The 13970-nt window shown below is 40.5% G+C and overlaps 1 protein-coding gene across 1 annotated transcript in view; it reads right to left on the bottom strand.

Moving 5' to 3' along the window:
• Positions 1 to 851: 851 nt before the first annotated feature.
• LOC111219220 (protein FAM19A2-like) overlaps positions 852 to 13970 on the bottom strand; it is a 39123-nt gene continuing 26004 nt past the window's right edge. The window contains exons 2-4 of the mRNA XM_022741833.1: positions 9517 to 9666; positions 4808 to 4932; positions 852 to 1064 (exon numbers count right to left, since the gene is read on the bottom strand). Coding sequence (XP_022597554.1) covers positions 1053 to 1064; positions 4808 to 4932; positions 9517 to 9666 — 287 coding nt within the window. The 3' untranslated portion in view covers positions 852 to 1052. The remainder of the gene's footprint in view (positions 1065 to 4807; positions 4933 to 9516; positions 9667 to 13970) is intronic.

The raw sequence follows: 13970 nt of genomic DNA on the forward strand, positions 1-13970 counted from the left end.
GTATACTGTGAGTCCGGACGTGGAGCACTTGAAAAACTCCCCTGAAAGACCTTTAATTTAATTTGAATCTTCACAAAGATCATTTTGTAGGGCTGAAACAAAATGCGGAGATGTGCCTTTTCTTTTGAAAGGTTTTATTCATTTCATATAATACTGACACATGTACTCAATAGCGGTTAACAGGCGTTTAAAAACACAGATATTAAAACCATTAGAGCATCAATTTATTTTTAGCCCCTTTGATTCCATGGACCATTTTTTACACGTATACATGTTTCAATATACCATAACATCTACTTGGTATTAGTCTAACCTCACCCCTGAAAGGATTTTTTCCTTTGTCAAAAAACAAAAGAAACAAGAAGACTGACAAACTGTCTCCCCATTTTAAAAAATGGCATGTGGTAAGCCACAAACTATTCAAGGTAAAGTATTATTATGGAGGTGAAATCTGAAAAAAGAAAAAGAAAAAAAAAAGAAAGAATAAGGTTCAGTTTCAAATCTGAGAAATGTTTTGACACCATCAAGTGTGTCATATGTGGCACAGTTAAATTTAAATGTGTCATCCAGAGGCAGCCATTCTGGAGCCACTCCCTTTTTTATAGTGATGTTTGTAATACAGGATAGCTGTCTAAAATCCAGATCCCCTTTTTTTCCCCAGTATGCATATGGAACACAACTAAGCCATAGAAGAGAGATGAAGAATACAGATTGTTGTAAAGAAAGTTGTTTTTTTTTGTCAACTAATCCAGTGCTGTTTAGGTCATAGTTCATTTTGTTGAAGTTTATAGTAGCAGTAAAGGATTGTGGGTGATGCAGTCCTCTGCATTAAAGGACCAAGGTCACTCAGTTGTCTTTAAAGGTGATGGCAGGCAGTGTTAGAGTCCTGTCTCTTCGGCCGCCATTTCTTGGATATCGTCACAAAAATGAAACAATTACTGGTTCCTCATCGAAGTCCATCTGAGTGCATTTCTTCACCACTGATAAGGTCCATTGTGCTGTGTAAGTACCTCCACCACCATCTTCTCGTTCTCTTTTTGAGACGGACTGGACTATCGGGTCACCTGAAACAGGGAGAAAAGAAGTAGGTCACTGAAAATAGTTCCCCTGAAAAAGTGAGGATGTAGCCTTAAACCGTAAAGGTCACAGAGCAGAGTACAAAGCCACTGCTGGTAGTACATGTCAAGTGAAGGTTTAAATAATGCAGGGTGGTGCACCATAGCCCACTGTTTGGAAATAATCGGAAGTGATTCTTGTTGGTGGAGCACCGACAACATGGCTAGCGCGGTCTCTGTCTCCTCTGGCTAGACACTAAACAAGACACAGCTTGAATCGAGGCAGTCAGCCCACAATGCCTCACTCTCAGCGTCTGGCCCACTGCCATGTCATTTTGTCTGTTTGTCAAGACGGCTGCTCTAATCACATGGTCTCTTTATCTCCTCTGTCCATCTTTCCATTTTCTTTGCTCATGCACTCACTTTTGGTTTATATCAAGCTATTAGGAGACTTTGTCTACCAGCCAACAACCAAACAGACACAAATTGCTGTATAACTGCCAGTGCTTGGGCATGTAATAGGCCAGACTCTCCAAGACAGTTTTTCTGTTTTCCTGCATGCCTTTTCTCTCTCATTGTGTTTCCCAGTGGCTTCCCCTCTCAGCCCCCAAAACATGCTGTCCTGCCTGTATTTCCTCTTGAGGGAGTCGGTCTTTTGTCCGACCCAGGTGCCAGCTAACAAAGTGTGAAGGCCAGCCATCACTGAAAGAGCTCAGAGGAGCCTTTCCTCCAAGCTGGCAGCTGAGACTGTTGTACTGTATCTGCTCTCGATGGCTCCAGGCCACCTTTCCTGGGCCTGCTCCCATTGCCTTCAGGCATCTACTCCTGTGCCTGATCAAAGAGTCTGCAGGCGTTTGTTGTCATGCCAGTTCACTATGCACGCACACCGCTTCACACCACATCTCTTCGCTTTAAGGTGCAAACTCGATGTCCCTTTAGGTGTTCATCTCCTAGCCAGTTTAAATATGCCTGTAGGTGACAGTTTCCGTGCCCAATTAGAAAGCGGATTTAGGTAGTTAGATATCAATTTACAAAGCACACAGGCAGTGTTTGAGTGTCATCTCTACGGACCCATGAGTGCCACATTTTCTATTGCTTATTCCACAAGTTTTGACTACCTACACTAGTCCCTACACATACAGCCACAAGGCAGATGTCCCCTTCACTACTACATTACACACACTCTTTATGACTCACTTAGTCACATAAGAGTAAATTATGGAAAGTCATTACTTAAATTGTTTGATCTTGATTTTTTTCTCATTCTGTCCATCTAGAAACAAAATGTTTTATTGGTTTGTATTGTTTTTATCAAGCAGAGAGGTGCTTGAAGGATATCTTGCCTAAAGAGGTTTATGGCACTTCCAGACTGCCACATCTGTTTAATGTTGATGTAAGCTGGCTATATAGGGATGGAATATACATGCGCCGCTGAGACCTTCTTGTCATTTGTTTCTTAATATTTGTGTATGACTGCAAGCGTGTCAACGCAAATGCACACACTTGCTTTGCAGTGTATGACAGCTCAGTGGCTTGGGAGCCCAGCCGTGTCTGTCTGTTCATCCATATGATATTATTTGGCATTGATCGAGCTGTCTTCTATCTCCTCCCTCTCTCCTCCTTTTGCCCTCCTCCTCTCCTCCTTTCCTTTGCTCCCAGTCAGGGATAGAAGAAGGGAGGGAGAGTGCCAAGCCCTCTTTTGTGTTTTGCCTGCTCTGTGTAACATAAGCCTCTTGTCAGCTGACCACTTCCAATATTCCTGTTTTCAAGTGTTTTCTTTATTCTTTTATCACCTCTGACTTCAGCCTTTCCTCTCCACTTTCTTCTTGTTACTTGTTTCCTTTCTCGTCCATCTCCACCTGCCTCTCTCTTGCTTTTTGCCGCTCTCCGTGTGTGTGTGTGTGTGTGTGTGTGTGTGTGTGTGTGTGTGTGTGCACGTGTCTCTCTCATCCTCCCATCCTCTCTCACTCCATCGTCAATTTCAATTTACGAGCGGGCCTTAATGGGACTATAAGAGGACGTTCGATGCTATTGATCTGGATGCCTGCGCATCTTGACCTCAGCGTACCACATCAGACGAGGAAAAAAAACATCACTCTTTTCATCATCAGGCAAACACGTCAGCTAACACGCTCAAATAGTGTACGCACACAACAGACACGCACAAGCACACACAGATCATTGATCAAAGACCTGAATGCAAGAGACAGCAAATATTTGTGCTCTTTTAAACTACGACAGAGTCAATGATAAAGTAATGCCTGGCTGAAACTGGTTTACTTTGATGTTGTTGAGGAAAATATAGATGCACACTTTGGGGTTGATGGAGCTAAATGCATGAGATCAGATATATGAAGCACCTTCCTAACAGCATTCACATATTCAGAAATTACATCATCCTCATATTTGATCACCTCTCATGTGTCTCCCTCTCCAGTTATGCCCATTACATACTCTTAGACCACTCTGTCATTTTCTGCTTGTATCTCCTTCTAGCTTTATCTCTCTGTGATAAATATATTGGGAAAAGTTCAGTTACACCTATGAGCAGCCTAACACGATTTGAGCTGGGCCCAGCGCAGCAGAAAACTGTTTTGGGGTGAGAAGAAGAGGAGGGGCTGTTGAGGAGGAAAGAGTGTAATTTGAGGGGGTGAGATCCACTTTGCTAGGTGAGAGGTGAGCAGACGAAAAAGTAGGGGAGGAATTTTTAATCAGCCTGACACATCGGCGACTGTGTCTGAGTGTTTTAGAGAAAGAGAGAGTGGGAAAGAGAAGAGACACCACGTGTGTCTTAAGCTTTTCTTATCCCTCTCTTTTACCCAAGGAGAGATGCACTCTCCCTCCTCCGACCACGCCTTCAATCAATTATTTAGGCAGAAAACAAAGGTCTGCACCCAGCCATGAATAATGGAAGGTGAGAAGGCAGAGAGAAGGATGGAGGTTAGAAACAGAAGCGTACAGTGACAAGAGGTGAGTCTCTCACAAATCCTCCAATGACAGACAGCTAAGAGTCTGCTCAGGTCAATACGATGCAGGGAAGCCAACAGGTGCCGATGGAGGCTGAGCATAAAGATATATAATGTACATCCACACACACACACACACACACACACACGCACGCATAAAGACAAAGACTAATGGAGAGTGCAGAAAAATTGAGGAAATATAGGGGAAAAAAAGGACTCATGCAGAAACTGCACATACTGTGTTACGGTTGAATAGGAGCATAAAGACTATCTGAGGACAATTACCACTCTAGTGTATCTGATGTGGCGAGTTGTTTTTGCATCGAGTCAGATGGCATGCCAGTCAGACGCAGGGAAGCAGGGCAAGTGGGAGTGAAGGGAATTGTGGTCTCTCTCTCTCTCTCTCTCTCTCTCTCTCTCTCTCTCTCTCTCTTTCTCTGTGTGTGTGTGTTATTTGCCTTGTTCCTGTTGGCCTTGTTTTTCTTCAGAGACTGTTTGATGTTAGATCCAAGATGGGGCGGGAGGAGAAAGTAAGGAGAGAAATTGGGTGAGAAAAAGAATGATATGGGGTGAAAAGGAGAAAGAAACGGGGATAGGAACTAATAAAACAGAGAGGAGAAGGAGAGAAGACAGAGATCTAACACGATGGAGGTAGAAGTGGGTCACTCGGTGGTGTCTGACCGTGTATGTGCATGCATGTGTGTATAAGTGGGATGGGAAGATTGTGTGTGTGTGAGAGAGAGGGAAACAGAAATATAAAAGAGAGAGATTTATGTGCACCCCAACCTTTGTGGTCTTGACTTTGTTGCCTGTGCTGCAGCTCCATCCTGTGAGGTCTGGGAGAACCTTACACTCCTCACCTTCCATACATGGCTGCATCTGACACCACCACTTCTGGGCTACAATGGATGCTGGAGGAAGAGAGAGAGAGAGGGAGAGGGCAGCAGATATTTAGTATGGTAAAGACATGCCCCAATGTTTATAGGCATGTTTTCATCCAGTGCCTTCATGGGTTTCCACACTGTATATCTGTGAATTTCAACATCAAGCTTTCCCTGGCCAAATTTCCATCCAAATGTAGTGCAAGTTTTAAATTAATTTCCAGAAATTCAGAAAGAGAAAATGTGATTTAATGTGTGTTTCTATCTACCAACATTATGCTAATATTAGCAGTTGGACGCATTGAGATAAACAGTTGGTGGCCTTAATTTTCCAGTTGAGCGCCCATTAAATCACAGCAGAAGAAGAGGATGCAAAGAGATAATGTAATTTAAAAAAGCACCATTCAAATCTCAAATGAACAAAAATGATGTGGTAAACTATGACATTTCAGTTTGTGTCATGTATTAATCTGAGGAACGTTACAGTCTCCTCATCAGTTCACACAGATCTGACATTCAAGTCCCATGCTTCATCTGTGTCATTATTAATTCTGTTTCCGTTGCACTCTACTGCACTTTGTTTGCTTTTATCAGTACACCAACTTTTCCACAGCAATGAAACGTAAAAACCTTTTTTTTCTTTCATCAACACAAACAGCATGATTATGATGACCTTAAAAGATCCTGGGAGAAACCAAAAATGATTTCTAACTTTGAGAACACGCACACAGGGAGGTGCAAACGACTGTGAGCTTCAATTCGGGTCCATCAAAAGTAGAGCACGTCGGAAAACTCTTCTCAAATACGCCATGCTGTGTTCACCACACAGCTTAGATGCCTTTCTTTGAATCCAGTTTCCTTGGATTCAGTCCATTGATCAGTCATGTGACTGAAAGATCACCAAAGATACTAAACAGACAAACTAAGACCACCAACATGTATCTAAACATACAATATTACAACCCTCTTTTCAAAATATTTTTAAGTGTATATGATCTGTTGGACTAAAAATGCTCAAATCAGAAATCCAGAATGCCTCCATGTGGGACAAACATGAGGTTTATTATATAAAATTATACCATATGATTTTGAATTCTTTGAACACTGTTACACCTCAATATCAAGATAATTATCGAGATATTGTCCACATTTCCCACACCTATTAAAATTTCAACAATAAAAAAAAAATTGTTATGTTCTTTATGTAGAGCATTTACTAACTGTAGAATATTACTGTATGTGTGGGTTTCATGGGCACTAGAGTCATGTGAATTTAATTAGTGCATTTACATTTTCAATTCACATAGACAGAAAACAAAAAAAGGATCAACCTGGAGGTAGAATATACATGAGACAGCTGGGAAATGTTGTGATCTTTTAGGGTTTCGAGTAGATTTGTTCGCAAACACATCAAATCAGATAAAAATAAATTGATGAAGTGCCTTTGGCAGACATCACAGAGAAAAAAGCTTAGAAAGACCAGATATATCAAAAACAAGAAGATGATTAAATATCACCACAAAGACAAAAGAAAAAAAAAAAGAACACTCAACGTAAAAGCTGAGTGTGTGAATATATGCAAAATATCCTTTCTTCATCAGTCACTCTAAAGACTGGGTATTTGCCACAGTGAGTTACCAGGTAATTAAATGTTTAGCATGTAAGTATTGAAGTAATTGTCTCTCCAACTTAGTAACCAAATACTAAATCAATAGAGTCTGTATTCATTGACGCAATTCCCAGGGGATTAGCGACTCTTTCTGAGAGCGACGGTTTGTGTGAACAGACAAACTTTGCACTAATGTCTGAGAACTTTTCAAAGGATTTCTTAATAATCAGACGTTGCATACATGTTAGCCGTTTTGAACAGAGAAATCCCAGTGTACAAAGCTTACATAGACTTTCATCAAGTCATCATCATGTGGTCTGTCAGAATTTGTGTCAGCTCAGTGTTGACGTAATGCCAGCAAACAATTCAAGAGTTTCATGGTTAAGAAACCCTTTCATAGGGCCATGAACATTTAGAGACTATTGCCCCTTACTGCTACTACTGTAATACATGCTAAATAAACCCTTTATAAACAACAAACTTTTAGACGATTGACACATACTGTTACTGTGTTCATTGAACTTTTACATCCGTGGCAGTTCAGTAATTCAACCATGATTTCTAATTACCTACTTCGTTAAAGTTGTACTTCTTGATTCTTTCCTTTCTTTGGGGTCATGTGAAGTCTCATTAAGTTCTAATGAAGACCATTCTGAGCCTGATTTCACTGAAAAGCAAGAAACAACAGGGCTGCAGATGCTGCAGGCTGTGATTTCATCAGGTGCCGCTCGTCATAGCTGCAAGTGGTGTGCACATTACTGATTGTGCGGACACAGGAACAGTAGTCAGGGCGATTTTCCAGGTATATCTAGGGTAAATTTTGTAGCTTCAAATTGTCAGCGCTACTGTGAAACAAAGCTCACCTATGTGTAAAAGCCTATATAAACGTTTGGGTCTACAGAATCAACCTTTCATTCGTTATCAACGAAGCAGCTCCAGACAGATAACACTTTCTGCAGATTATAATATTTGTTATTAGGATTCATGTTGGCAGAGCTTTTATCTTCACATAACATTGACTGAAGTGCTAAATATAATAGCAGGAACACCTATTATTTCCCTATTCTGCCTCTCAGTTAAGAAACCATTATATTATATTAGAATTTGTTATATTCAATTTTTACGTGTATAATTGGAATTATTTGCTTGGCTGTGAAACAAAGATTACTTTTACTGTCTGGGATTCTGTTTCTTATACCTTTACATTTTTATTTGGTTAATAGCCAGAGTAGGCATTTCATTATTTTTAAATTGCTTGTGGGTGCAATGTAACCCTAATGCCATTCATCGTCTTTGTAATTCCTCTGAATTCATCACAAAAGTATAATGGACAGAGGCTGTGTTTATAATTTATCAGGCTCCTGAAGTTACCGGCAGGAAATAGCGTCGGACAGACGGAGTACAGCCTCAGTTCGTCTGCTTCTGTTTCATGCATTTCTGTTCAGTGGCTACGAGAGCACCTACAGTATGTTGGCCTCCACTGCACAGAAATACTGCCAGGAGAGTATCGACGTCCATGTATGCACTGTCAAATCAAAGCTGACTTTAGTCATATATCAATTTTTATATCAATTTTCAATAGAGAGCAGCACGCACCAGAACACGTGTTTAAAATGGACAGATGTTTGCAGTAAAGTTCAATGATATATTTCACGCAGGGACACTGGGTCAGATAACACTGAGCTATGATTTCCAAATTCCACATTTGTAAGGACTACTGCGTCAGGACTTACGAGAGAGAATCACTTATATTTCAGTTAGAGATACTTAGGTGAGTGAATTGACCATTTAGAGCAAATGGCTCTGCTCTTTGAGGGAACTCTCAAAGAATTTGAGCAGCAGTGAGGCCTGTGCTGGGAGAACTAATCCCCCGCCCCCTAAAAAATACATACAGTTAAATCAGGAATCACAAAAATTGTAGTATGCAAGAAGGAGGCTGGGGTGGTGGAGGGAGCATGTCAGCAGAGTAAGAGTGAAAAGAATCTAGTTATAATTGCTGCATTGTGCCTCAGCTGGAATATGATTGGATGCAACTAGTCACCTGGTAGCCAAACAGATTGACTGATCCAGTGATTAAAGCATGATTAAGGCAGTGGATAGGGGGTGTGTATCTCTCCTCCAGAGTCCATGAGCCGATGGAAAAATTATGACATGATAAATTTACAACAATACGATACACAATGCTGTGTGATCACAGCCAGTTTAAAACAGTTTGATTCTGTCAACTAGGAAGGGATAGTTTTACTTTTTGTAATAAGTGATAAAACAAATTATTTCCTCAATTTTTGTATTCCAAATACTGATCAGAGACCCCCCACAAAATTAGGATACCTCTACTACCACACCAACACTGTGGGCTCCCATGTCCCTGTAAATACAACAGCTCATCACGGCTTTGGTAACTGGGAGGACTTGAGGCCGAGTTGGAAGCAGCGTTAGGTGCTAACTCGAGCATTACTCATCTAGTCCTAGTGTTGCCGGCTGTCACTAACTTTATTCAGCACATGTGGTCTACATAAACTAGTATTGAGGCGTGTGGTACCATTATATTTTATGAGACCTCTGATGATTTATGATGCCGCTGTGCATTTTGAAGACAGCAGTGTAACTGTCAGGCAGCGTTGTACATGGTAGTCTAACAGTGTGTGAATGTTGTGGATAGCTGGAAGCAGGCAGCTGTATGGTTGGGGAATGTGGCAAGCTGAATTTGCATACACAATTTGGTTTGCATATCGTTTTCATATCAGCAAAGCTGAATCTCTTTTTTTATATTGTAAAGGTATATCTAAAGGTTAATCTTTACACCCCTAGTAGACACTACTGGGCTAATGCATGTGAGACTTCAGTGCTCAGCCTGAACTCACACTACAGTATTCACAGAAAATGACTGATCAGCAAGGAAACATTTAAAACCATGAGAGGTACACTTCTAAAACAATGTGTGGTTCTGAGAGTAGGAGTGTGCAGATGCATACTAAATGCACACATTTAGAATAAATGCATACCATCAACACAGGAGGGCATGGCCCGAGTGGTGCCAGCAACCTGTCCAGGGAAGCAGGAACATTTGACAGTCTGAGATCTCTCCTCAATCTTGTTCTTGTTGCAGCAGCGATGGGCGGCGATCACCTCACACGTCCCTGCCTTCACATGCACTGTTGAAAGAGAGAGACACACGCACGGTTCAATATACCAGGCTAGCAACGGTGCTGCTCTTTTAACACTTTGCATTCGTTTTCAATCCAACATGTGATCTAATTTTGAATAGAAAGGAGTACGCCAGCAGACGGACAGACATGTCAGATAAGCTTTGTCGTGAACCTCTAAATCACTGCCCTCAGATCTTTTTTGAGTGATTCAGAGAGGCTTGATGTTGCGCTAATTGACAGCAGTTCACACAATTAAAAAAAAGAATAAGCGAAACAATCAGAACTTTGTTGGTGGGATTGTGAAAAAAGAAATACACTTTGATGGAACAGATGTGCCAGGCACTGTTGTAGTCTAGTGCAAAATAACACCACCTTCTCCGAACACAGAAACATGAACATGATCGCTGAATAATGAAGCGACCTCAGGCTATGATCAGAAAGACATGAGCCATAAAAAGACATATTTTAAAATCAGAAATATCATAATTTTAAGCATTGGATGTGTTCTCTTGCTTTATTTATGCTGTGATGTGTGCACAAACACAAACTATGTGCTAATGAAAAAATACATATTTTGGCATATTTTTGGCTCACAGACACTCACACACAGACCCATTTTTTATTACATGGCTGCTGCTACTCTTTCACTAAGATGTTAAATTTATAGAAAAAACATGTTTCTTGCTGCCCTTCTGCAAAACAGGGAATAAAATAGTAACTTGGTAATTGAAAGACAGAAAAACAACTAGTGTTTAAATTAAGATATACTGATCTGTTTGTACTGTATAGAATTATAAGTAGTAATTAGCTGCAATACTGGTGAAAAATATAGATGTGGGAAGCTCCCTTCACATCTTCTATAGCTACCACTCTGTATGCACTTCTATATACACAGACTTCAATCAGACAGCCATGTGGTTAATTAACAACAAGTCCACCCCGAGCACAGAAGTCCCTTGAGTCAGCTAAGAGCGAAGGAACAAAGAAATCACTCTACTTTTGAAGATTTGTGATGTCAACACATGGCCCTTTCATACCAGCCTTTCTTCAAATACATGAAAATGTCAAGGACAAACAATAAGCCTTGTCACGAGCACTGCGTGCAAGAATATAGTGTGTGTGTGTGTGTGTGTGTGTGTGTGTGTGTGTGTGTGTGTGTGTGTGTGCGCCAATGTACATGTATTATCTAGACTGTGTGTTTGTTCAGATATGCCTGACTTTGCCTTTAGTGCATGTTTGTGAGTGTACGTACAGTACTATGTTTAGTCTTAGGTTTGTGAAAGTCAAAGTCTGATTTGTGTCTTTTCGCTTTTCACACAGTTGTTGGAAGTTACTGCTATTTCCATTACAAAAGAGTCCGCCCACAATACAACAAAGGGTGCACACTGCATGGCAATGAAAACTAAAGCGGCAAACAATGACTCTGCTCTGTCTTAAGAGTATTTAAAAGTGAGGCAAGCCAAACTGAAAGACCCAGTATGAATATGTTAAACAGACTAACAGAGATTTGAAAAGTTCTTAAGTTGCTCCATTAATGAGAAAAAGACAAAGCAACAATCCAGCAAAGCCCAGTCCAATTAATATCTCAGTGAAAGGCACATTGTAATATCTCACCCACTGTGTGTCTGTTTCTCATCGTTCTTTCATGTCTTCTGATTTCCCTTTTGGCTGCATTAGCAGTGGGGCCAGAGGACAGTGATGTTGGCTGACTGATCTGTCCACATGCCAAGCCATCAATCCAACAAAAGATATCTACAACAACTACTGGACAGATTGCCATGACATTTGGTAAAAATCACCTAATCTTTTGTTCAGCGTCACAATCAGCACAAAGTCCCATTTGTATACAAATCCACAAGTATTGAACAGATTGTTGTGAAATGTACTGTGTAAATGTATTGTTACCAGGAGATAAGAACTTCACATTTTGGACTCTCCCGGAGCTTTCCTTTGGGACCAGCCCCAGGTCTACTTGTGACCCACTCATAGTACTGTATTTTCTGGCTAGAATGCTGTGAAATTAGTTGTGGACATTAATAGTCTCGGGAGGATAAGCCTTACTGACCGCAGTGACCCCTCTGCCTTTTCTCTATTGACACACTCAGGATGCATTTATATGATCCCCATAGGGTCTGTGTCCATTTTGATTGTTACATGACCTTTACTCAAGCGCCAACTTCAGGCCAAATGATCAAGTTTGTACACAAGACAATTATGGGTCAGTTAGCCATGAGATGTTCTCTATTTTTTCATCAACCCCGGAGGATGAAACTTCATCGATTTTGCTGATCCTGTAGCCAAAGCTGGACCGTCAACCAGGCAAAGGAACTGCTCGGGAGCCCCAGACCCAAAGGGGCCCCAAAATTTACTCCATTTCATTTGGGTCCACATAATTTTTTGGTTTCATTTTTAGTTTTAGGACCTTTATTGTTTTTATTTATATTGTTCTCATTTGTAGTAATTTTTTTTTTTTATTTTTATTTTTTTATCCCATTGCTTCAAATTTTCTGTGTTTCAAGCAATAAACTCACAAAAAACCTCAGGCAAGGTAGTGTTAATCCATCACATAAGCATTGTTAGGCTACATTTAACAATTACTTTCATTATCCATACATCTGAGAATTATTATGTTTAATATTTTGCTAGATTTTTTGTGTGTAAAATATTAGAATGGCCATTATAATGCCCTGAAGCTCATGAACATACTCAAATGTCTTTTGTTCTCTGACCACCACACCTCTCCGCCCTTTTTTTTCAATATAAACTGTCTTTGATCACCTAGCAGACTAATTGTTTAACCTGTACACCAAACCATTTATAGATGCATAATGTTTTGTAAACAGTGACAAAATGTGAATAAATGTGAACGTTTCGGTCAAAGGACCATCATCAGCAAAACTCTTACTCCGGCTCAAAGTACACATTCCAGCCTAAAGCAGCTGCTAATGGCCTTCAGAGCTTTACTTTTGTTTGATAATAATAGGCTACCTCTCGTTTTGCCTCTTGGCCTCGCGCTGTCTTTGCACCACCCTAATTGACTTGCTTTTTTTCATATTGGCTTGACAACCCTGCTGGCAGATACACAGCTCAGGAAAATCAACAAACAGAGTAAATACCTTAACCCAAACCCCCACTGACATTACACACACCCCCTGGCCCGTTCTTAGGCTCAGCACCTGCAGTCGTAATTGACTCAGCATTAGTAACAGCGGCAGTGCACTGAGCTGAGCAGTAGCCGAGGGGTAATGAGGAGGTGGGGGTGAGATTTTTACTGGAGGAATGTAAAAGTTCATTAAAGCTTGATTACACATATTAATGTTAACAGGTGGCAGTAGTTCTTCAGTATGGAGCACATGGTAAAATAAATATGAGCCGGAGCCATATGACAGGATGGTTGAGTGATTATTTTGGCACTGCTTGTTATGTAGATATCTATAACAGACTGTCTTGCTTTATTGTACCCCGACTCTAATTTGCAGCCGAATTGTTGCAGTTTAAGCTGTTTCCCTGAGAAGTTCATTTGACATCTTTAAAGCCAGTCCTGCTGCCAGGCCGTAGTTATTGTTTGAAAATCACTCTGTGTACTGTAGTTGCTCAGACAGCAGAAATGAAGACATGGGAAACTGAGAGCTGAAGCCCGACTAACCAAAGTGCTCTAATTATCAGTATTATTTTGATTGCTGCTATTCATGTTCTGTTGTTTTTTTTTTACAAAACTCAAAGCTTTATTATTCATCCTGCTTGAGGTCTGGCTGTGGTTTTAATCAACCAAATGGACCTTTAAGTGTTAAACAAATTAAAATTGTAAAAACACATTGGACACTTTTTAAAAAGAGACTCTGTTCAAAGTGGCTTTGTTAACAATACTGATTTCACATTTCATAAAATGGGAACTGGCAGTATTTACTCTCCTCAGGCTCATACTGTGAAGTCCTCTCATATGTTGACTCTCCCTCAACATCAACCTCAATACGTTCCATTTTTCAACACCCAAAACGATACAGTTTGAGGTGGGTTTGTGTTGAATGTATTGGATATAAGAAGCATTTGGAGTATTTCTGGGATATTTGTGGCGGCAGACCTCTCTGGTTGTCAGTGACAAAATGGAAAGCATTATGGAAGGCTCCTGGAGAAAGCACATAATTTCAAACTGTAATTTTCTTTCTATGGTTTGACATGTTCCCACAAGAGGATGTTGGAGTGCGACTTCACATCAGGAGTGGTTTGATTTCAAATTTAAATACAAAGCAGGGAAAAGACAGAAAACATGCACCCAGATGTTTGCTTTTGACTCTTGTTGACGATCGCCT

The sequence above is a fragment of the Seriola dumerili genome, unplaced genomic scaffold, assembly GCF_002260705.1.
Source record: "Seriola dumerili isolate Sdu_G_001 unplaced genomic scaffold, Sdu_1.0 BDQW01000056.1, whole genome shotgun sequence".
Classification (NCBI taxonomy): Eukaryota; Metazoa; Chordata; class Actinopteri; order Carangiformes; family Carangidae; genus Seriola; species Seriola dumerili.